The 24,710-nt window shown below is 39.7% G+C and overlaps 2 protein-coding genes and 3 non-coding genes across 7 annotated transcripts in view; 4 read left to right on the forward strand and 1 right to left on the reverse strand.

Moving 5' to 3' along the window:
- Positions 1-185: 185 nt before the first annotated feature.
- On the reverse strand, positions 186-257 carry trnac-gca (transfer RNA cysteine (anticodon GCA)). Its single transcript has one exon. It is a non-coding gene; the product is annotated as a tRNA-Cys (tRNA).
- A 496-nt stretch (positions 258-753) lies between these two features.
- Positions 754-14,779, forward strand: LOC146576543 (plexin domain-containing protein 1-like). Of its 2 annotated transcripts, XM_085271889.1 has the most exons (15): positions 754-834; positions 3,617-3,702; positions 9,360-9,526; positions 9,809-9,952; positions 12,456-12,525; positions 12,623-12,745; positions 12,837-12,955; positions 13,057-13,156; positions 13,232-13,327; positions 13,416-13,497; positions 13,564-13,624; positions 13,715-13,835; positions 13,928-13,963; positions 14,030-14,193; positions 14,300-14,779. In XM_085271889.1, exons 2-15 carry the CDS (start codon positions 3,624-3,626, stop codon positions 14,411-14,413), a joined length of 1,476 nt encoding a protein of 491 aa, XP_085128015.1. In that variant the 5' UTR covers positions 754-834; positions 3,617-3,623; the 3' UTR covers positions 14,414-14,779. The 2 variants fall into 2 exon arrangements, with proteins under 2 accessions (XP_085128015.1, XP_085128016.1); XM_085271890.1 differs by lacking the exon at positions 754-834 and having other exon boundaries at positions 3,396-3,702; positions 14,036-14,193.
- On the forward strand, positions 10,159-10,230 carry trnac-gca (transfer RNA cysteine (anticodon GCA)). Its single transcript has one exon. It is a non-coding gene; the product is annotated as a tRNA-Cys (tRNA).
- trnac-gca (transfer RNA cysteine (anticodon GCA)) lies at positions 11,715-11,786 on the forward strand. The gene has a single exon. It is a non-coding gene; the product is annotated as a tRNA-Cys (tRNA).
- A 613-nt stretch (positions 14,780-15,392) lies between the features above and the next one.
- Positions 15,393-24,710, forward strand: part of lasp1 (LIM and SH3 protein 1) — a 30,997-nt gene continuing 21,679 nt past the window's right edge. The window contains exon 1 of one of the 2 annotated variants that reach the window (XM_085271891.1): positions 15,393-15,702. In XM_085271891.1, the coding sequence (XP_085128017.1) occupies positions 15,634-15,702 (69 nt within the window). In that variant the 5' untranslated portion in view covers positions 15,393-15,633. The remainder of the gene's footprint in view (positions 15,703-24,710) is intronic. The other variant, XM_085271892.1, reaches the window with a different exon arrangement.

Consider the following 24,710-nt stretch of genomic DNA (forward strand, 5'->3'; position numbering starts at 1 on the left):
ATCTTCTCTGTGGTCTTACTGTTTTCGTCCTGCTTGACAGCTTCGTATTGACACGCTTTGTTCTATATAACGTTTTTCTTGTTTATTAAACAATAGCGCCTAAACTACAACGTTACGATAGCACTAACACGACTTCAACAACAAACGTGGCGTTTTTCACTGGCAAAAGAGCAAAATTAGATTTTAGGGGGCATCCGGATTTGAACCGGAGACCTCTTGATCTGCAGTCAAATGCTCTACCACTGAGCTATACCCCCGCACGCTACGACGAGCGGCCCGCTCCTGCTTTAGATACAATAATAATAATTCTATGTTCTTGTTTTGGACATTCTGTTTTTCATAATCACTCGAAAATCTAAATTCGAGTTGATTTTGACGACAGCCGTGGTATTTAATCGCTAAATAATAGACGGTTTTCTGACCGCTAGAGGGAGAAATGAGTTTACATTTATGGCTGTCACTGTAACTGGACGGCGAGAATAAGAACACGCGTCACATTCGTGACAATAAGCACAAAGGGGCTAAGTTTGCATATTTATTTAGGCAAAAAGAAAAAGAAATTGAAAAAAAAAAACAACGAAACTTACACACTTTCATCATCACGTGGTTTAACATCACACGGAAAGTTATTAAACATACAACAACAATCCTTCTAGATGCAAACATCATCAGCTGTTTTAACAATGACTCAGCATAAATGAAGAAAAAATTGATGTGCAGAAGTGACTTTTTTGTGAAGTGAAAACTGTGGTCACCTCAGCACTGTGTGACTATCACCACAGCTGAAGACTTTGTGATTTTTGAAGTACCCGTTGTGGCTGAGGAACAACCAGTGTAAGTCTTAAGTCACACATGTTTACCTACCACAGAGTTTGGGATTTTTTTCTTTAGACATGAAGCCACAATTTTTCTGTCCTTTTTAAAATTTCAACTGTAAACGGTCATGCTGACAGGAGCAATCAAGTAAGGAATGTTTTTCAAGTCCACATTCGATTGCCAAATAACATTTTTCTTAGACTTTTATTCTGATATGCCACCTTCAAGTTACTGAAATACACACATGTGAAGGACAAATATATAGGATAAGGTTGACTTTTTGTCCCCTTACTCTTTGATTTGTTGGACCTCAGCGAAGCCCTCGATACAGCTGATCATGGGACCTTGTGTTGTGGTAGCTGGTATTTAACATATACTAAACTGGTTCACTGTGATAGTGTCATACTATCACAAGTAGCTGAGTAAATTTTTGATCAATCTTTGATTTTTGAAGTTCACATCAAGTCTCTGACCTGCTCTTTTTTAATTTTTCCATTTAAGAAACATGGCTTAACTCCTAAAAAGTTGTTCTCAAAAAATGGACTCGACTGTTCATCTCTTGCTTGGAATGTTGTGATGTCCTGTTTTTTGTGGTTGTGTCCTAATTTTGACTTTCCACAAGTTAGTTTTATTGATGCTGCTGTCAAGAACTTTGAGATTTTTTATCTTGAAAAGCATTATATAAATAAATGTTACTTTTAAACTTAAATCAATAGGCTAAAATAAACACAGATATACTACTAAAAACATATCAGGCCAAACTAAAAATTCCAAAAGGTCACAGGAAATACCTAGAAACATGAAAAGTACCATCAGGACAGAAAACAAGGACTCGAGAACAGGAACTGAAATAGATAGGCAACTGAAAAGAGGAAATGGGAGCGCAGACAAAGGCAGCAATCAGAGGGTTTCCAATAACTGACGACAGCAAAATACCATTATGCCTTAGTGAACTTTCCCAGTCCATGTTAATAAAAGTAGAATATTTTATTTATCAAGAAACAATGTGTGATTTAAATGTTCTTTTATGTTTTGGAACAGTGCATACAGTATATATACCAAAAACTATACTAATAATTCAACACAGGTGATACTAATGAAAGCAAATGCAAAGCAAGGAGAACTGACAAAGAAAGCTGTAAGTGACCAGAACAAAAATCCACACGCAAGTGACACAAGCAAATTTAACTGAAGCATTTTGCTACAGCTACTTGAATTACAGCACATAAATAAACCCTTTGAACGTTATAGCCTAGGCTGGATCAGGTGACCCTGAGCTATCCAGTCATGCATCTTTATCCTCAGGCTGCTGTGAGACTCTCCGTGATGCACATACCTTTTCACTCCCAATACTTTTATTTTGCACTGCTGCAGTCATCAACTTTTGTAGTTGTCCTGTTTGTTATTCCTGGTTTCTCTCTGCTCTTCGTTTCTCTCGTCTCTGTCAATTCACCCCTAACCCGTGCCTGGTTCTGCCAGAGATTTCTTCCTGTTAAAAGGGAGTTCTTCCTTCTCATTGTTGCCAAGTGCTTGCTCATAGGAAATTCTGTAATTGTTAAGATTTTCCCTCTATTATTATTAATAATAATGCTATTTTTAGTATTATTATTAATGAAACCGTTGCTGTGATTTGGCACTACACAAATGAAATTGAATTGAATCTTGCACACTTATTTTCTTTTTTCCAAGGTGATATGTCAAAATGTCTTTTATGAAACATACCCATTGAGCTTGGAAGGTTCCTGTCTGAGGCTTCACTTTAGCTTTAACTAAAAGTCAGAAAATAAAAACAATAGCAATATTTTTAAAATGCATATGGGTATGTCAGCATTGTTTAAAGAGAGCCTATGAACCCAAATGATCCTAAGGGATGTTTAGCAGGCAGCAGTTCCTCTTTGCACGTAATTGCAGTAAGTTTCAAATAACAGGATACCCCTTGTGAATGCAGTAGGTTTTTAACCATTGTGAATATTATGGACACCAACATTTTAATAGAGGAAAATTTGGAAGATGCATATTATCCGTTTATTTACTGTCCTCACATTGTCACTGTGTGAAAACTGCCACCTGCTGCTGTCATGCTGTATACTGTGTTTACAATCGGGATTATGAGACATGGTACTGATTATCTCTCCAGCTGTGAATCTAATAAACTCTCAGCTGTCATTTTCCCTGCCAAAGATTCCATGTTTGCTCGCATAGCAGATAGAGATAATTAAATAGAGAGGTGGTGGAGTGAACCGCATTACTTGCAAACTTTGCTTTTTGCCAGTTTGCATGTCATCTAAAGCAGGCCTTTTACAAAACCGCTGGAAATTAAATTCCTACAAAGAAAGTTTTGTGTGCCATGTAGGCTACGAAAGGTTAATGACAATGTTTAGGTTTTAGGTCTGGCCTTGTTAGCATCATGATCTAAGATGTCAGATTTCTGACCGTCCTCACAGCCCGTTTGGACAGAGGGAGGCGCCATTCTGCTGCTGCCATTGTTGGTCTTACTTTTATTATTTCTCTGAATGATGCTGTGATTCCAGAGAACTTCACTGACGAATGAGCAGAGTTGCTGTGTGGTTAATATAAACAGAAAGGAGGCAAACTCAAGGTCCAGACCTTTTGTGGACCCCAGCGAGCTGATCTCTGTGTCTTTGCAATCACCATGGCAGCAGGGGAACAACGTTGAGGAGGAGAGAAGGGGTGTAGTTACAAACAGGGTGGTGTGCGCCGGCAGTGAGATCGAGAGTGGAGAAAGAGGAGAAAAGAGGAGCAGAGACGAGGCTGTCATTTTTGCTTTTGTCTTTTTCAGGTCAAACATGTGTCTGAGGTTGGTGATGCTATTTCTCTGTCTCTCCCAAACACAGCTTGCTGAAGTTTGGGTTCAGCAGCAGACAGGTGAGCTCGGTGTCTTTTTCATGCATCATCATTAATGCTTTTGTTTATTTTGCCTGATTTTGTCGCAAAGATGCTTAAGCCTGCAGGTGATTTTTCTCTGGCAGCTTCTCCATATATATGTTTTTAATGATTTGCTGTATGCTTTGAAGCCAGTGCACTGGTATTTATGATTAGCAATAACAGTTGTTTTCTCATTTACTCAAAAGCTAAGCAAACATTTGCAATTTTTATTTACAGAATGTGTGTTTTTAACATTTTCATCCTGATGTTGCACATGCGACTCTGCGTGTTAATTTAATTTGCTCTAAGCCACAGAACTTCAGTAGGAATCTTTATGGAGCAGCAAATGGGTATACCATGCCCTTTTCATTTTACACACAACAAGTGAATGAACGAGTTTACAATAAAGGGCACAATAAAAATACCCTCTTCCACAAGCATGCGACAGAGTCTAAACAGCAACCCACAAACAGCCCGTCTCAGGTTAAAATTAGATTTAGACTTGTTTTTCTTCTTGCATCCCTGCAAGTTTGGCACAACTTTTTACGAGCCTGCTGCATGGACGACGTGAGTCTATCGCTTGCATTTCCATCGCGAGATATACAAATATGTCGAGTAGTGGTTGGGAAACATGTTAGCTGATTTGGGAGTCTGAATCTCTGGAAACTCCCTTCTTGCATCCCAGCTCATCCTTTCAGCGATTCCTGAGCTAAAACAGCTGTCTGAGAAAGAGACATGATATAAACTGAAAATTGGTCATACTTTTTCTTCCTCGGGATAGAGCTCATCAGAAAGCTTATTTCATTAAAACAGCGGAAAGTTTGAGAGTTCTTCTGCATCATAGTGTTGCGAAGGAGGGACTCCGTGTTCTTGCAACATTAGGGGTCAACTGTCTCTGTTGATCTAGCATAATCCTCCTTTCCTTTTCTTAATAGTTCTTATCTGCACTGCCACTCAACATTATATACAGTTCAACCTTTTTAAAAAAATCACTCTGGCCCGAAAGCCATCAACATCATCTGAACCAGACTGTAAAAACACAGAGCCCTGAGGTGAAATGAATCGTGCACCCAGAAATGACCTCAGTGTTTGGCCTCTCATCATTTGTCCTGCTGAGAAGTTTGCTTAACAAATAGCCTGAAGTTAATCCAGGCATTTTGGAGCAAAGTATAAAAAAAATATTACAAGAAAGAGAAACAAAGTGACAGATTGTTTTCTAAGACTGAGCCACAGATAGGATGTTATTGTCTGCGGGCCCTTATTTTATAAAAGTCATGTGTAATGTCACTGGCGATAGCAAAACACGGATGTGTTTTAGGAAAGTGGCAGGAACAAAAACAGCCATCTGCCAACAGCTGAGCAACTTTGAATTATGTAGTTATTTGGAGAAGGCTTTGTATATGAAATAGCTGCGGTCTGAGCTTTGTCTCCTTAATTCATTTCTCTTATCTGAAAATGAAAAGCAGAAATGTTTTCGTGTCTTGAACGCAGAGATTTTGTTTCTCCATAGCAGAAGAAAAGTGAGGTAATCAGTACATTTGTTTTCTTAACAAAGACTTGTCTCTTGTCTTTAAAGGCTCAACATGAAATTTGTTGCACCCTCTTGGGGTTATCGTTTGACATGTTTTATATTCTGGGTGTTATTTTTAAAGGATGTTCCTCTAAAATCATTAAACTATTGCAACAGCATGCCAGCACATGAGAGCGAGTCCACTTATCAGCTATCTCATTAGAACTGGGAGACTTCAAGTTTAATATGTGCTTTCTATTGAAACTGCACTTCTACAATTCAGACACGCTCTTTGAAATGAACCAGGGGACGTTTGGTGCTTCATGCCAAATCCTTCAGCCTCTGCACAGGAAGGGTGTGTCCTCTCAGACCACTCTGAGCTGACCACTTGCAGAAAAAGGCAGCTAAATGTTGTGGTTTGGTAGCTCCTAAAAGAGTGGGCAGAGATCATTTTTCATTCCAAAACATCTGCCTATTTAGTGCAGGGGGGGAAAGGTTTCTCTTTTACCTCATGAGGCTTTTATTTGGTTATCCTTTATCTTATTCTTTTAAACTTTAACCCAGCAAACAAACCTTTTTTAAAATAATCAAGTTAGACCAAACTCCATCTATATACGTGACCCGTTGTGGCTTTCTTCTTTATTATCTCTTTATCCAAACTCTGTGCAAATGTTAATTTTCTCAGGTATTACCTTCTAACCAGGGAATCACCCGAAACTGCACAAAGCCAGAAAGACGCACTAAACAAATCTCGATGCACAGTCACTACTCAATCCTCTCTCTGTTGCACCTCCTTTCTTGTGTGGGTCTTTTTGTGAAGTAATAACATTTATATGCTAGGTTTCCATTCATTTTCTAAAATGTTTGGCCATATGTTTAAACATTTTAATGAAAGGCTCAAAATTTTTAGAATCAGCCTAACCTTAGTCTAAACAGTTTTTATAGCTATATCTTGCAATTCCAAAGACAATTCCAGTGTTACAAATTAGTTCAAGTGAATCTTGAAATTAAATCTCAAAGCATGACTGAAAAGGGGGGTTTCTATTTTCTTCCACTGCACAATCTTCTATTCCAAGAAATGTTGTTAGACACCAAGCAGACTGGACTGCATTATGCAGTTTCAGCTCACTTGCAGAGTCTGACTCAAATCTCACTGCTTTGTCTGCCAGTAAATTCAATAAAATGCCTAGTGGGGGTCATGATGACCCAAGTAGATATCATAGCTTCATATTCAGTACATGCACTCCTCCCAGCTTTTGTTATACTAGAATATGTCCATCTGCTGCACTGCAGACATCCTTTGTGCTCTTACCTCATAGATGCCACTACAGGGTGGATCTGGTGCTCAGCGATCACACGTCTAGGCGTAATATACAAGCTGCCACGAACACATTGACGCAGCACTTAATTGATTGAAAGGATGGAGAGTAGCATAAATACAATGAGTTCCCTATGAGGTCAAAACATTTGAGCTGCCACTTTAGAAACTTGTTAAATGACACAGTGTAGCTTTGGTGACTGTGGAAGACATCAGCATTATAACTGTGAATGCAGAGCGATGTTTAAAGCAGGCCTCGCCAATGTCCCACACAGTCTGAACTCTGGGGGTTTGGCACAAGACAAAGCTGAGGAACCAGCAGGCCTGAGCTCTCCTCCCACACTCAAGACAGAAACGCAGGCATCAAACCAACATCAACTGACATTTCGCTGGCAAGAGAGGAGCTCCACTGGGTACTGGCACCCATTGAAACTCGGTTACGGAATTATGGCCAAATTGAAAATGTCTGAGTCAATATATAAATGTTGCTTTCCTGATTATTGTCTGACTTTTCTTTGCTGAGGCTTCTTTATGGAAAACTACAGCAAGAAAGGATTCAGATCTACTCTGTTAATTTTCTCATTAACACAAGCTGGGGTGGGAGGTGTCTGCATGCAAAGGAGCCCTCCCATTGTCCTCAATTAGACTTGACAACATGAGCACAACAAGAGTTAAACAACACACACGGTGTTTTACACTGAACAGATTGAGTTCACTCTTCAGCTACATACACCCTTTCTGAGCTTTTGAAAACAGTAAAATCGGTACTAAAATTTCCAGGTAAATTACAATACACAGCTGTGATGTTAGGCTGCATTACGCTATATTCAACTCAGGTGTGCAAGACTGAGTCACTGCAACAGGTGGCTTTAGCTTGCTTTTAAAACATGACTATCATTCTTTTCCATACCAACGCACTAGCAGTTTCTATTTTGATAACTAATACAAAAGAGTGTAGGCTGCAGGTGGCTAGCCTGACTTAAGCTGAAACTAGTTTCTACTGCTGCAAAGAAATAAATGCATAGTATTGTCCCAGCTTCAATTCAATTAACGATGAAGCTGCAACATTTCAGCAGTGTTAACGTTTAAGATCTTCTCTGTCGCGTTAGCTCATGGATGAGTTAGCAGTACTTGCTAGGATTAGCGTGACCTGGAGAGCAAGCAGGTCCATATTACCTAAGTAACAACCTAAATTATGGCGTTTGAATGTTAGTTTACGGAGTGTTTGAGCGTAGGTTTCCCAGCCGGACCACTGCAGGTCCGGCAAGTTACCTTGCTCATTTTTAATCTGCTCAATTGCGAAGACTCCCTGCAAGAAGTCACCGGAGCAACAGAGACGAACTCTTCGCGGCAGCCGGGCTGACCACGGCAATACATTAACGGTGATTCTGAAAGGAAACTGAGCTTGACGGGGTGATTAAGTTGGCTTTTTTTATATAATCCGAGACCTTTCCAACGCTACTTGAAAAAAATCCCCTGTAGTTTGCTGAAAGCCCAAAACAGCAAACGTTACGTACAGGCGACGACCCTCATTTAGGGTTAGATGAGACACCCCGTAAAGAAGTGGTACTGCCGGGGGTTTATATAGGCTGCTGCGTGACGTCATCGTCGTGTCCCGTAATCTAGGTAAAAATCCCGCAATCAACTGTCGTTAATAGGGCAATGACTGTAGACAGATGAATGTATCTTACCAGGTTTAATTTTTCAAGGCAGGAAAACTGGCAAAAAAAAAAAAAAAACATATTGCACGAAAGGGTTTGCCCTTGATGTTATCCCCTAACTAAACAATGCAAGCTGATTCAAACCAGAATTGATTGACAAATGCCAGCAGGAAAACATTTAAATCACTTTATTTTGAGAAACTTGCTAGTCCCTAACTGAAATTCATTAGATGGCACCTACAAAACACCAAAGGCAAGGTTAACAGTTAGGAGACCACTCTAGGATGCTGAAAACGTAGCAGTGTATTTTGACTAGGCCATAAAAGGAAAATATTAAGACAGAGGAACTTAAATATAGGCCTAGAAATAATTTTGAGAACTTAGTAACATCTGTTAAGCATGATAGAAACACATGATTGATTGGGGGTCCTTTGGTAGCAAAGTGAACTATCTGAACTGCATAATGAAGCCAGTTTCCTCCTACAACAGGTCAATGGCAGCTGCAAACTATGCAAGGACTATTTAGAGACATTTTTAAATTTAATTGTATTTATTTATTTTTGCCATTATCTTTGAACTGATTCTTTAGAGCTGAGAGGAGACATTGTTCATTGTGTTGCTTCATGTGTAGACCTGCACTGGTTCCAGACGTTGTGCAAGGACAAAGATGTCCACAGGTTTACATCCAACTCTCAGTATAAACATACCAGCAGACATGCATTTTCCACACTCCATAAGAAATTACAGGATGGTGTTAAAATAAACACCTAAAATTAACCAGGAATTTGTGGCTTGAAAGAAAGACAAGTTGTCAATTAAAACACCCAGAATTTTAAAACAAGTCCTACCTACCCCAGTTTGCTTACTACAGTATGGTTTTCTTTGTTTATAGGGTCTGACAGTTCTTTCCGAGCGTCAGTAAATATTATTTGTATCCTATTTATTTTCATTCAACAAGGGCATTTAACTGACAAGGCTACAGCTGATACCGGCTTGGCTGACTGACTGAGCACTAAGAATGACCATAACACCTTCAGTCTGAATAAAAATGAAGTGTTTCATGTGCATTTTATTTTTGAAGGCAGTGAAATGAAACCAGCAGGTTTATAATCTGAAATGCATCCTGACTAGGGCAGCACTGTAAAATCATATGCATTATTTTGGACAGATGATTGGTACAGTGTGGTCCCACAGCACCACGAAGAGTCTAATGGAGGTGACAGCAATGCTTATAGAACACTGAGGTCATCTTCGGGCCACACTAGAGTAAGCAGGGCAGTTCTGGGTGGAGGACTAAGCATCACTACCCTCCCAGACAATATGACACGTGTAGTGGTAAGTTATACACCACAGTGTTCCTTATTACTGTAATGGTTTGTGGCGTTTAATATGTTCTTGGCTCTTACCTGGTTGTATTTGTTTTACTTGGAGTTAAACACTGCCCTCTTTTGGAAAGAAGCATTTACTCTTCTCTGCTTACGCGGAGAAGCTGTGCCCAACACCTGAAATTTATTATTTAACCGTGTTCTCTGGGAACTTTTAATCCTTTTGCAACATACTCTGTCAACACACATCATGCTTTTAAAGCTCTAATCTCTTCTGTTTTCTGCATGGAAGGAGGATTCTGGCAAATATTACACATGGCGCATCTTTGGTCCAGAGGACCAACGTACTGAGAACCTGTGGATAGACATGAATGATGTCCGGCATGGTCAAGTCAGAGTCCATGGCATTCTGTCAAATTCATACAAACAGGCTGTGGTGAGTCTCACACACAGACATAAGTGAACCGTCTTACTTTCGGTTTCTTTCTTAACCCATAAAAACCATATTAATGAAGTAAAATTTTACAGAGTTAAAAATTAAAATGATTTGAACCCTTGAATAGAATTTCTCCTGGTTTGTAGACTAAGTGGCTCACTACAACATTTCTTTACACCTGGTCTACAAAGTTGGTATTTGTGCATGGGGGTATAGCTCAGTGGTAGAGCATTTGACTGCAGATCAAGAGGTCCCCAGTTCAAATCTGGGTGCCCCCTACATATATATGCACTGCTTACTTTGTTAAGCTGAACTGCTTCTTTACTTCCATGTTCAAGACAACCTGCTGGAAGCAAATGGGTGACAGAAACAATACAATTCATGGGAGCTCTCCAAAATTGGGCAATAGAACATTTGAAAAAAATTGCCTTTTTGTACTCCAACATTTGAATGGTATGATCAGGATTTGGCATTAACAACATCAAGGCATGAATCCTTTCTGCCTCACCACTGCCAATATTCAGGCTGGTGGTGGTGTAATGGTGTGGGCGAAATTTTCTTGGCACACCTTGGGCCCCTTACTACCAACCCCAACTGAGCATTATTTACATGAGTCACCTTGCATATTGTTGCTGACCATGTCTATCTCTTTTTGATCGCAGTGCACCCTTTTCAAATGGCTGCTTCCAGCAGGATAACATGCCACAACATAGCTCAGATCACCTCAACCCTGTTTCTTGAACACAACAGCGAGTACCTCTGCAATCAACAGATTTAAATCCAATAGAATACCTTTGAGATCCAATAAATTTGCAGCAACTGTGTCCTTTAATGACAATATGGTCCTTAATCTATGAGGACTGTTTCCAGCATCTTGTTGAAATTGTGCCACAAAGAATTAAAGCAGGCAAAGTGCTGAATCCAGGCAAAGCATTCATCACAGCACTAGCAAGCTGTACCTAACAAATTGGCCAGCAAGTGTCGCTTGCTCCACATTTTTACTGTATTTTTTCACCATATTTCTTTTAAAACTGACAGTTTTGGTTCATCATCCAGCTGAAGTATAAAAAGAATATGTTCCTGCAACCTGGCAAATACTTAATAATTCTACATTAATTAGAAATACCTGAAAATTTCCTTTAACATTTGATATGAGACCAAGCCAAGATGAAGTTCCCTTGTAAATATGTGGTTGCATGGAAGCTGAGGCACATTAACATATTGGTAAATGTGAGGAGCTGCAAAACTGAGATATATTAATACACTTTAAATATAGAAAGGTGAAAACTACAAAGAGTGAAGACTGATGGTAAATGGTAAATGGTCTGTATTTGTATAGCGCTTTACTAGTCCCTAAGGACCCCAAAGCGCTTTACACATTCAGTCATCCACCCATTCACACACACATTCACACACTGGTGGACTGATGGAAAATTTTTATACTTGGTTACAGCAGGATCATGTTCCCGCTCTTGATCCTAATAATAATAATAATAATGTGAGTTTTAGGCATGAATTATAGTGTTTTGGATGTTAGTTATTTAGAAGAATATCTGCTTTGGAAAGTTAACACCCAGCCAGTTCAACTGTCTGTACTTACAAAGCCAAGTTGTTGCTATAATTCAGTTTGTACACTGAAAAACAATTACATCAGACAGCATGCTGGGAAAATGTTAATCACAGACAGGCTGCTTCCAGTCACATGTCCAGATCCTGTACACCCAATGTGTTGTGATAAGACCAGTTGCTAAACTCACATGTAGGGGGTATAGCTCAGTGGTAGAGCATTTGACTGCAGATCGAGAGGTCCCTGGTTCAAATCCGGGTGCCCCCTTATTTAGATTTTGGTCATGACAAACTGATGTAGTTCTTGTAAGATAACATACAGGATTTTCGTCACATTAGAAATACAGCTGGTTGTAAAATTGAGTATTGTGCTCATTTACAGTTACATGTTTTTATTATTGTACTCTATCAGAGAAGCTCAGCATGTTGCCCAGTTCAGAATGCTGCATATTTATCTTATATGATCTTTCATGTAGCCGTGCAGCTCCTTTCCCATAAAGCCACTCTCCTTTTAGGCCATCATTTCTTCTGATTAGCGGCCCCTCACGTACAGCAAGTGGGTGTTGCTTCTGTGCTCATAGCTAGAGCTGTGTGCCTGAGATGACCATATTAAATATATTCCTTTGTTCTTTCTCATTCAGAGGAAGAAAAGTAGAAAAGACTGTGTGAAACAGAGCAGTCTGAAAGTCTTTTTAAAAAACAAAGTAGAACAAATCTTTTTACTGAGAGATTTGTCCAAAACAAAGGTTTTCCCAGAGATTTTGAAGCTTCTTTGTACCATATAAGGAGCAGCTGGGGTGCTTTTAACTGCAGAATAACAAATCAAAACATGACAACAAAGAAATTTCTTCAATCTGTTTTTTTTTTGATGACAGATAAATCATTTTTTTTAATCTCTTCTTTTGTCTGTGTCTGTTTGAATCTTCTCTTTTTGCAGCGAGTAGCCCTGTCCTTTGACTTTCCTTTTTATGGACATTACCTGAGGCAGATTACCATAGCAACCGGAGGTACGTTTTGATTTTCTAACAGATGTTCAAGTGACCTTCTGCAGTGCAGTAAGTTGTACACAAGTCTTACATATTTTTCCTTCTGGCCTTTTTCCAGGGTTTATCTTCACAGGGGACATTACTCACCGTATGCTGACTGCAACACAGTACATCGCCCCTTTAATGGCTAATTTCGACCCCAGCTACTCCAAAGAATCCACTGTGCAATACCTTGATAATGGTATAATACCATCTGACATTTGAACATGTCCTTGAGTATGAGATTGTCTGATCTTTCTGTTTGATTTCTATTTGGCTTTCATTATCTTCAGGTGAGGTCTTTGTGGTCCAGTGGGAGCATGTCAGAATCCCCGGCAAAGAGTCAGTAGGAGGTTTTACCTTTCAAGTTGCTCTTTACAAAACAGGAACCATCACTTTCAGCTACAGAGACGTGAGGAACATTTCTGCTCTTTGCTCTTACTGGCATTCTCAGATCAGGTCACTTGATCTTATTTTTGCAAGTATTAAGTGAAACTTCTTTGTGTTTACCAGATACCTCTGTCGGTAGACGTGATCAGTTCAGCTGAGCACCCAGTGAAAGCTGGGTTATCTGATGCCTTCATGGTCATGTCGCCGTCTTCTCAGTCAGCAGGTCAGCAATAATTGTGCACTACAATAAAGTGCTACCATAAAAAAACACATATAAATCATAATATTTCCATTTCAGATCTCCCACGGCAAATGATCTATGAGTACCATCGAGTTGAGATAGACGTTACAAAGATTACCAACTACTCTGCTGTTGAGTTCACTCCTTTGCCTAGTAAGTGAATATCTAAATCTCCAGAGATTTCTTTCCACAGTCAAAGATTTAAAAATCAGCAGTGTTTTCCTTTTCTTTCCCTGTGCAGCCTGCCTTCTGCATGACAGCTGTGAGCTCTGCCTCTCAGCCAGCCAAACCTCTGGTTGTAGTTGGTGTCACGTACTGCAGAGGTGAGTGGGGAATTCTGCAAACCGACAGTGTTAGAAAAATAATCATTTTAATGTCTCCTGTTTTAGATGCTCAGACGGCATGGACAGACACAGACAAGAATGGCTGGATTATGCTTGTGCAGAAGAGGTATAGTTGGACTAAATATCAGTTTATTGTATTGTATTGTCCACGTTTCAACATGTGTTTATCATTAAGCACTGTCAACTGTATTGGCAGAGCCAAGGCGCAACATGTGAGGATTACTCCAGGAATGACAACTCCACTGGGGCCTCCATCACGCCAGAGATCGAGGACATTACCTTTCTGACTCCACGACAAAAGGGCTGTGACAGTGACGGTGAGAATATGGAACTAAACTCTGTGTGTTTGCTCAGTAAAAACAACAAACAGAATCTACAATGGAATAAGTATTTAAACTTTTACTTTCAGATGAATCTAAACATCAAGTTTTCAAGACTGGTAGTGGTGAGTACCACTTGTAGAAACTGGTAAGATTAGGTTTGGGAATGAATTCTTAAGAATTTGTCTTAGTTCCAGATGTAAAAACTGATTCTTCAACCAAGAGCGTTGGGTTTGCTAACACTGGCTTGATCGCTGGCTTAGCATCTGCCCTGGTGCTGCTCTTGGCCCTGATACTGGTATCTCTTTACATCAGCTACCATCCTTCTGCTGTATCACCACTTTACCTCATTCAGGTGAGTTCAAAACATATCCTATACATGTTCAGTCTGAGTCAAGCTGATGTTCATATTCTAAACAATGATAATAATATGAGTATTATTATTACTTGATGCATTTCAGCGACGCAAGAGCTACTGGCCCTCCTTGAAGTTTCAAAAGCAAGAGTCTGGTTACACGGAAGTGGAAGGAGGTGGTCATGAAAAAGACAGCATTGTTGAAGCCGGGCCATGTTAAATCCATGTGAAGGGAATTATGGATCATGCATGTTGTGCAAATAACTACATTGGAAATTGAGTTCCAAATAAAGGATTAAAAGTCTTTTTTAAAAACATACCTTAAAGGGATGGTGCTGTTGTTGAACATTATTTAGAAATGCAAGGTTTTCATAGTCCCTCCACTGCATTACACTGTAAAATGCATGCCATTAAGCTGACATACATAAACTTTGCAGTTTTTTCATCAGATAAGCAAAGATATGAGAAAGTGAGCTTCACTTTCAGTTCCTGCTGCTCTTGATTGCGATTGTGATGCTTTTGAGTTCCACTTTTTTGTCTTGCTCAAATCAACCCTATCATTTCCTGAACAGTACTCCCGCTTGAAATGCATGCTTTGTTGGGGGGGGGGGGGGTGTAACTAAAGATTCTGCATTTTTCTTCTATGCTGTACATAAAATAAGTGTAAACAAATAGTCTAATGTTGCAGCTGGCTACACACATTAAATAATGTAGGCCGATACGCAGATACAGTGCAACTCTTTTGTCAGCAGATGTCACTCTAAACAAAAGGATCACATGAGCAGTGAAGTAGGGTATGTAGTGCAGTGAACGTGGCAGATGTGTAAAATTTGATGTGAGAAAACTGGACTGGTGAAGCACAAAAAAAGAAAAGGGAAAAAACCCTATAAAGATGATCGCACAAGTTTTCTATGCGAGCACAGATGGCGCAAATACGGTTAAGTTTGATATGCAAATGCACAGGCGGCGATTGGACCTTCATACTGTTACAGAAAACTGAAATAATGTTGCTTCATTTCCAAGTAAAACAGTGCTATAGTCCCAGTTAAATATATAAATGTACGAATGTTCTCGTTCCTTATTTTGTAGTAATATTTTTTCTTTTTCAGAAATAAAAACAAACATAAAAAAAACAAAAAAACGGATCCTCCTACACAACCTCTTCCCTTTCTGCTCGGACACGCGCAGTCGAGGGAGGAAGAGAGGGGGGCGGCGGGAGCGCGCTTTCCGTCTCTGGTTAGTGGACTGACAGCCAGCTGTGCAGCTACAACGACAACAACCTCCTGGATTTCCTACATACAACTAGATTAGAGTTGGTCTGCTACTGCTTCTAATCATACATTATAGCTGTTTTTCGGAGCAAACACTCGACGGCACACAGCTACGACCAGTATCATCGGCGTTTTCTGTGCTAACTAGCTAGAAGAGCATTCCTCCAACATGAATCCGTTGTGTAGCAGATGTAATCTAGTCGTTTACCCCACGGAAAAAGTGAATTGTCTGGACAAGGTAAGAACCGAAACCTTCTCGTTTTCGTATCTTTCTTTCTTAAATTAATGCTGATACACTGCCGTGGAGTGGTGCAGTGACTCAACTTATTTCAGCACCCCAAAAACTACAAATTTCACATATTTTTGTGAATGAATCGAACACCCCAGCTGGACAGGTATTTCGCTAGCCTTGCAGGCTAACGGCTAACTCACGTCTGGAAGGCGACGGCACAACAGTGCGTACACTAAAATCAAATTAAACCGCATTGTGGTATTGGTGGGTTATCTTAAGGGACCGGAATTTGTATTTTTGTCCCAAAGATGATAGCCTCAAGCTGTGGTACGGATTTACCCCAACCAGCACTTCACAGTGCTTCCGGAGAGCCATGTCTAGTCTAGGCCTGGCTCCAACCGCTGCTTTGACGAAACCTGACAATCAACGTTTTTAGCCTCGATGGCAGATTCATTGTGTGTATTTAAAAATTATCTATTAACGCACGATATATAAAGAGAACGGTATAGTCCCGTTGTCATATTTTTCGTGTCCACTGTTGTTGAAGACAACGTGGACTGATGTGGACGTGTCTGTGTCTAATTCACTGGCTAATCCAGGTCAGGGATGATTAGTCGAGCCGCCTAGTTAGTTTTTAGGCAAAGTAGACGTATAATCTAATCAATTGTAGCCACAGTGGATCTGTCGAAGCTACCAATTTACACGGGAGCAACAACTGGTGTTAACATGGTGCTGCACGTCGTCTTCCTCTTTCCCTTTCAGCTTTGATGAGGCAAAGGTGTCCAGAATGTGTTGAATATTGCAGCAATCACTTCTAATGTAAATCTGTAAAGAGAGATTGCACTCGCTGTGTTGATCAGGGTGGGGTCTGGTTGCTTGATATATGATCCATAGGTTATATCTGACCAAAGAAGGACCTGGGGCAAGTACCTAATTTGTCTAATGGAAGTCTGAATGGTCAATGAAAATCAATGCCTGTTGAGTTGTCTTATCTGTTGGGCTTAACAGATGGAAAAGGTGTAGAAAGACACATTCACAAAGCAGTTTATCTAAAGGAACATCAGCTCTGACTGGATACGTTACTGCTCTGCTTCACGGTTGTCTTCCCCAAGTGCCCTGTATTCAAATACATTTAGGTTTTCCTGCATAAGCACCGTAGTACAAGTCATTTTAGCATGCTAGAAAGTTAGTGTAAATGTGAGTCAAATTGCCTGAACTACAGCTTGAATGCAGGCTGTAATTCAGCCTGAAGGAGCGTGCATTCCAGCAGACAGACACTCCCGTAAAACGTGCTCTGTCAGTGGCCTGCTGTGCTATCTCCCTTCTCTGAACTGAGCACAGAAGTGTAGCCCGCCGTCTGTCTTAGCTGCCATTCCACATCAGCGCACACCCCCTTTTAGACATGCCAAAACAACCTCCCTTTCCCCTTCTCCATGGGACACACACACATTGCCATTCTATTTTTGTTTTAAGCAGCAGAGTTGACGATTTTTTTTCATGTACCAGGCTAGCTCAGGTGAATGCTCAGGGGCCTAAGGGCTCTGACACGTCTGTGTTTTTAATCTAAACCAAGTATCTTAACCTGACAAGCTTCTTCTTTTAATATCCCTCTTTTGAGAGGCTAAACCACATAGGCTTTTTTGTCTGACAGCTGCATTCCTGTATAGCGGGGTAGGGCCCCGCGGGCAGCCGAACACACGTAAAGACAGGAAGTGAATTTTAGTTCAAGCTGTTGTTGGTAACGGTTTTGCCTTGTCATTTGGCTTCCTTTGACTACCTAAAATGCTTGCTGGTAGTAATGAGACGAGATGCATATTTGGCTCTAGTGTCCGACTCATATCTACCAGAGTGGCTTTTTGTCGCTTGAGTTGAGGGCAGCTTTTGAACTGTAGCCAGTGAAACTTTTAACAAGGAAGTGTTTTTTAAAAGCACAGGCTAATATGCAAATCACACTAGGTTCACTTTAAGTTGATATGCAATTCTTGGATAAATAAAATTATTGGTGTGTTTTATTAAGCGATAGATTCAACACTTTAGCGGGAAGTGTGGATTTTCAAGTTAAACTGAGTATCTGTGCAGAGTCACAGAAACACTCAAACAAGCTTTGCAGGAGTGTCTGTGAATTTATCATTGCCGCATGCTGTCTGCGTTTTGTATGACTGAAATATGCAAACTATTCCCACCCACAGGTGAAATGAAAGTTCTTGAACATCTTTAAGGGGGTTCATTAATAATTAACTGTGACGTATGTGTGGTTGTGTTCACAAACTAGCTGAACTGGTTAATTAGTTCTGAAGTTTAAAGCTTTTTCAAATGTATGTAAATATTGTGAGAGTGTGCGTTATGACGGCTTGTGTTTTATTAAGTATGTAAAACATGCACTACTTCGACATGTTTGGCTTGTGAGCCTGTTAGTTGGGTCAACATATTTTGATTGTTCTTTGGAATTTATTTGTTGAAGCATGTCAGACACAGCTTTTATGCAACCAGTTATCTCCCACATTGTATCAAGTTTAGTAGGTAAGTCTCAGCCTAACTCTGAACAAGCAACCTTTTGACAGAAAGCCAGAAGATATACAGATTAGCCAAAGCCAGATGGGAACTTTATTTATATGAAAATGAAATGGAAAACTTTTATGGTGCAAACAAAGAAGAAATAGCATTGTATGTGCTTTATAAGTGCTTTTTATTTGTTATTTTATGTTTAAATGATTTCACATATTTAAACTGTGAGAATAGTGTTCTCGCAAACTGGGGAAAATTGAACAAATATCATGTCTTAATATTTGTACATGGCAATATATGATGCTATGGATATCTCTTTATTCATATAAGTAAATATAGACATGCAATACTGTAGTCACTTTAATTAAAACTGACATTTCATAAACATTTCATAGTTTGTTCATAAAAGCAGGCAGTTTCCCAATGACACGTTTTGGTTTCTTTGAAGTGGGACTGTTTGAGGACCTGATCCACAGTCTGTGTGTTACCTACAATGATGGTTAACGGCTCAGAAGCTAACCAACATACTGCTGTGGATGGAGTCCACACCAAATTGCATTTATCCTCCTGAAAAATCAATACTGCTTTTATGTATGCTATATTTAGAAGTTTTTTACTGCTTTATCCACCATTAGACACCTCTTTCAAACGAGGAACTGAAGGCGCTGTGCTTGTAAAAGCGACCAGTCTCCATTGAAAAAAACAGATCTACCACAGTCTCTGCTCAGTTAATGTTATAGTGTGACTTTAGTTTTTTAATAAGGTAACTTGGGTCCAAACTAATATGCTAAACATAAACATTTACAGCAGTAGACCAACACCACCTGTTATCTGCTTGGAAGAATTGCTGTTTTCATCAACAATCTGGTCGTTTCAAAAAAAAGAGCAATTTCTTTCTTAATGTCTGGTTTATAACTTCGCATCTGACATGTTTTGTTGCTCTCTAACCAATCTTTTAGAGTTATGGCTAACTTGTGTCCCATTTTTTTTTACTGTCATTGTTAACAATGTGGTTAGTGTGTAATTCCTCTGCTGTGGAACAATAGTGTCTAAGATGGGAGCTTCAGTTGTACTGCTCCCTTTCAATCCCTGGAAGTTGTTAGAAATCTGGTTAATGGTAATGTTGTTCAAATTGAGGTGCTCTGTACAGTTTATACTTAAGCGTGATATAAACTCTTCTTATGTACCGAAATGTGGTTTATAATTTATAAATTGCTCCTATTAAAAATCACAATAACAATTTTCTGGCTTGCAGAATAGTCTCCCTACTTCTAACATTAAACACCTTACTGTTTGTAGGTTAGTCTTATGCAAATTTGTAATTCTGCAAAAGCTACACAATGTTGTGTAGGTTTAAAAAAAAAAATCTTAAAGGTAAAGTAATGTCTGTATTTTCACTCTGTTATTCTTGCTCCAATTTTTGCTCCTTACCTTAGTTTCAGAGGAACCTGTCTGCTGCCTTTGCCTATATTTAGACAGATTATTTTGAGAGCTGATTCATGTTATCCAAATGTCACAAGAGTTGAGGACTCTGTGCAGCCACTGCCACCAGTCACATCTCTTTGATGACTCAGAGTCACAAACACGCATTAAACTCACAATCACCTGAGGTGTTGACTCGACATCAAGTGGCCAGGTACTTCTGCTTGGTGTGAAGAAGCCAGTGCACATGTGGGGTTTGTTTTCCCAAACTATTACATGCTTATTTGTACCTGCACACATTTCTTGACTATAGGGGTTTACATCTTGATTCTTGGGCCACAATTTTTGTTCATATTTTTGATTTTCCTTTAGAAGGGATTGGGGAAAAAAAGAGGGAAAAATAGTTTTCCCGTACATCTGATGACTTGATCATGATTGCATTCTGAACAAAAAAACAAGATTTCAGCTGCTTTTTGGTCAAATTATTGACCAAAATGATTTTAAAGGAATGCGAAGAAGTATGTTCTGGCTTTTTCCATACCAGCTCACCTGGGTTCTTCAGGTTCATGAATTTTCTTGAACCTGAAAAAAACATGGAAATATCTGTTCATGGTACATAGCAAAATTCAAAAAGAATACCTGGCCATGTGATTTTCAGCATTTTTGAGTTTCTTGTGAACATTAGCCAACATATATTGTTTATTTTTGTCTGCACCAAGGGACAACATTGATAAATTCCTGCATGTATTCAAATAGATAGATGCCACTAAGTGTTTTACAAAAATCTAAATGACCTATCTAAGAATCTTAGGTTAGAGAAAGTTAATGATATGCAAATGTCTGCTGCAGGAAATTAAAAACTAGTGGATATAATTATTATTAATGAAAGCATCTTTTTTCTTCTAATATAAATGTAAATAACCTTTTACCCTCAACAAATCACACAAAATCTCGCACATTTCACATGATTAGAGAGTTTATATGCAGATTATTTACACTTAAGCAGAAGTGTTTTGGCATTTCTTATCAACTCTGTCTCTTGTCTTTTCTGTAGTTTTGTTTCCCACACAGAAATATGTGTATGTTACACATTAGTCTGGTGTAGTTTGAAAAGTTAATAGCATACTGGGGCATAGCCTGTCAAATCACAGTCTGCCTGCTGGACAGCAGCAATGCCCTGGGCCTGGGTAAAAATTAATGGTATCATTTGGGCTAATAATTAACCTGCCTACATTAATTCGTTAGTTTCCTATAATAGCACCAGCCAGATGTGTGAACTTTGTCTTTAGGCATGTGCTATCTTGTGGAAGACTAATCATTCACACTCGCAGAGCTGCTGTGCACTGTGGTGTGTGGTGTGTTGGTTTTGGCCACTGTTGGAGACAAACAGCCCTCACAGCATGTTTCAAACTATACCACTTCCCAAATTGTCTGTACTGAAGTTTAATTTCTGGATATTTAGCCATAGGTAGGGAAATATTTCATTATGGTACCAGGAGACATCCTTGGGTGCACTAAATTCCTCTCATGTCTAATATGGTGATTAACAGAGGACGGAAACATGCATATTCACTTAATGTGGAACATAGATAGTAATGAAACTGTTTTTGTGTTAAAGTGATAATGAGACTGTCAATTAATCAAATGGGTAAAGTAACACTAGCCAAGCCCTTGAAAATGTGTCTGCTTTAGTGTCACTTAGGAGGTGCCCAAATGGTGTTTCCAACCAATATTTCTATTGAAATCTATTGAAAGCAGTCATTTGGTTTTGTTTGGTTTACTATTGGACCATGGTGAGTGAGTAATCTGCCCTAATTATGTGCTAAATGTGAAATCAGAAGTGGTTGGCACAACAGGCCTGGGGTTGCTTAATGCTTTAAGCCGGGCACTTCTATCAGAATATTTTTAGTATGTTATTATATGCATCTGGTCAGACTCTCAGTAAGTTTCCTCCTGATTTGTCTGCATAGACTGTGTGTTTAAAGGGTTACTGACCTTCCATACATCTACATGGGATTTTACTTGGTCCATTTGTATTTGACTCTTACTGAGAGGATGCTGTGAGGCTGAGTGAACGTCTCGGCTCTTGGCTCGATCGTTGGGTCCACACTGACACAAATACATCATGCATTAACACATATAACCTACATACAGTAATACACACATCCACCGACAGGGTTAATTCTCACGCACACACAGACACAGGCGTACATACACAACTGCCCTTGAGCTGTGCTGATGCAGGGAGACGGAGCATTTTTTTTAAAAATGGTGTTTTATTTCTAGGGCTCTAGTTCTGCAGTGTCCTCATTTTATAGCTGACTGCCAGATCCTGTCTTGGCACCCAAGAGCCAGGTTTTCCTGGAGCTGGACAGGGCTAACTGCAGGATGACCTCGCTAACACATGGCTGGAATGTTTCTCTCATTCACATATTTTTGTTTGTCCATTTCTTTCTGACTGCTACCTACTCATCTTTTCATAGATAGGTGATAGCAGTTTGTTGGTGGTGTTAAAGAAGGCAGGGTAGAGTTGAGGGTTCACCCATGGTGCTATGTGCATGTATGGGTTTTTGCAAAAGGGATCTTATCAGTTGCCTCCCAGTGAGTCTTTAATCCTGCTGTTCAATGCCACTACCATTACCAACACTAGTCCTTGTTCAGCAAGCGTGACATAGCAGTACCTGAAGCAGTTTTGCACCTGCTGCAGTTTCTTGTTTAGAGTAGCTCTCCAGGTCATGTAAAAAGCTGCAGTCCAGCATGGTGGAGATGGAGGTTGGTGTACTAGTGTCGAGAGCCACTGGTCACCCAGCAGATAGGGAAGGCCTTGGTTTAGCTGGTTAGGACCAGGGATGACCATGATATTTCAGTTGTAAAACATTATAATATTTTCACCTCAGTATTTATCTACTTTTTGTCTAAAATACAAATGTTCTTTTAACCAGTGTCTGGTTGGATGCACATTACCAAAATAATACAGGAATTAAACTTAGACGCAGTGTTTTTGTGACATGATAAATACGCCATTCACAGAGAACCTACCTGGCTCTACCTTTGAATGTATGTCAGTAGTCTTTAATCCCACAAAAACAGTGTTGCACTGTATTGCCAGGGATAGATTTCTAGAAACAAAACAAATCCTGTTTTCCTTGCTTTTCTAACAATACCACTGAAACTTAGTCAGCTCAGGCATGATGTCACTTCCAATTCTGACATTTGACTTCAGAGGAAATAAAAAAACTCAGCAGTAAGAGAGAACTTAATCCAGCATGAAATGTACCAGGTAACGTTATCATGCTCCAAATCTGCCTTTGGGATAGTTGGGGAACTTCGAAGTTAAATAGTTGTGGAAGAATATCAACTAGTATTTTTTTTTTTTTTTTTTTAATGCATAAAATGCCCAGCCACAGTTGGCAGGTGACACATTTCCAAATAAAGAGGGGGTTTTCCACTAGTAAATCAATCACTCTGTTCTCTCAGATAGATGGGGGAAAAAAAATAACCAAACACACTTGGAGGAGTGTCATTGTAACTAGGTGAACTACCCAAGTAAAGTCAATATATAAAGAGTGTGTTCATATATCATACCATTACTCAGAATGTTCAGATTACACTAAGATGAGTGGCTGATATTTGCATTGTATCACATATTGGTGTTGAGTGACCACAATGATGTCATCTATGGCCACTGCTACGCCTAAAGATATGTCTGCTGTGGGCAGTAGGCTAAATGCATACTAAGCACTTAAAGTGTCATTGGTGGTCCTTTACTCTGTCCATGATGTTTAGGCTATAAATTTGAATATTTAGATCTTGCTGGAGCTGTATAATTTCCCCTCTTCAAAAGGCTTTGTTTCCTCGGTGCATTTCGGCACCTGTTTAGAGTCGTCTGCAAGTGATTAGATCAGTTGAAGAGACTGTTTGCTTTGAACTGCCTGAGTAGGGTGTCTGCCACCCGAGAGGGTCATGTTGTCCAAGCAAAGGTCTCGCTTGATGAGGGTTGCCATGGTGGAATCTGGGTTAGCAGGTTGGGCAAGACTTAGGGATAGTTTGCTAAACAGATGAGTTCAGCAAACTTGTTCTCAAGGTCAATATTTATTCTAGGAAACAACGGGAGTATCAAGGTCCATGCTCCGCTCACGTGTGTGACTCAACAGAATTTTCATTTACACTTGTCTATTTAGGCTCCACATGGATAATTTATTACTAGTTTATTATTAAAGAATTGGGGGATTTTGGAAGGGATAATAATAGAGACTAATTAATAGTGACTATGATACTGGGCTGCTGCGTTGGAAGTAGATCAACCTGCAAAGATGGCTGCCAGCACAGCTGCAGATCAGCTGAAGCTATAGGAAATGGAATCTGCTTGCAGTATGCTGTTGTTTGTGAAGGGATTTGCCATTGTAGTTCTAGACAGAAGAAGGAAGAGCAGGAAAAAGTAACATGTGTCCATCTGCAGTTCCCCCAGGCTTCAGCTGGGTTGTAGTGGGATAAAGAGTTTGCATTCGAAGGCTTGGCACAGTGTGTTTGGCTGTGGATCACAGCTCCGCTGAGGAGAGCCGAGGCCTGATTTCCACTGTGTGCTGCTTCTTTTGTATGCCTCAGTACAGTATTGCTTACCCCCAGCTACAAACACCCATGCCAAACACATTCATACACTTGCTTGTTGTCAGTACACACCTCTCTGGGTGGGCTGTTAACATCCAGACAGAACAAAAGTTGATCTCAAAATCAACCTGAAGCCATATCTTTTGATTTGATAATTTCTGAAGCCTCCATTGTGCTGCATGTTTCCACTCATAATAGTGCCAGGATTGCATTGTCGATCTACAGCGTACATATGCAATAACCCTCAACATCATAGTGATTTATTCCAAGCACCCTGTAACACATCAAATTGCACTGCACACAACAGAACCTGATGTTGTATTTCCATATGCTTCTGTGGTTTTATCCTCTGCTTTGAATCATCTTTTCCTTGTTGTTTGTTTGGAAGACTAGTGTTTAGTGTATGGGCAGTTGGTGTAGAAAGTGATAAAGAGTAGGTGAAAGAAAGAGAGGGAGGGCAAAGCGCCTCAAGGCCATGT

The sequence above is a fragment of the Mchenga conophoros genome, linkage group LG4, assembly GCF_057382185.1.
Source record: "Mchenga conophoros isolate Kocher_MC1m ecotype Shallow Benthic linkage group LG4, M_conophoros_male_GT1.1, whole genome shotgun sequence".
Lineage (NCBI taxonomy): Eukaryota > Metazoa > Chordata > Actinopteri > Cichliformes > Cichlidae > Mchenga > Mchenga conophoros.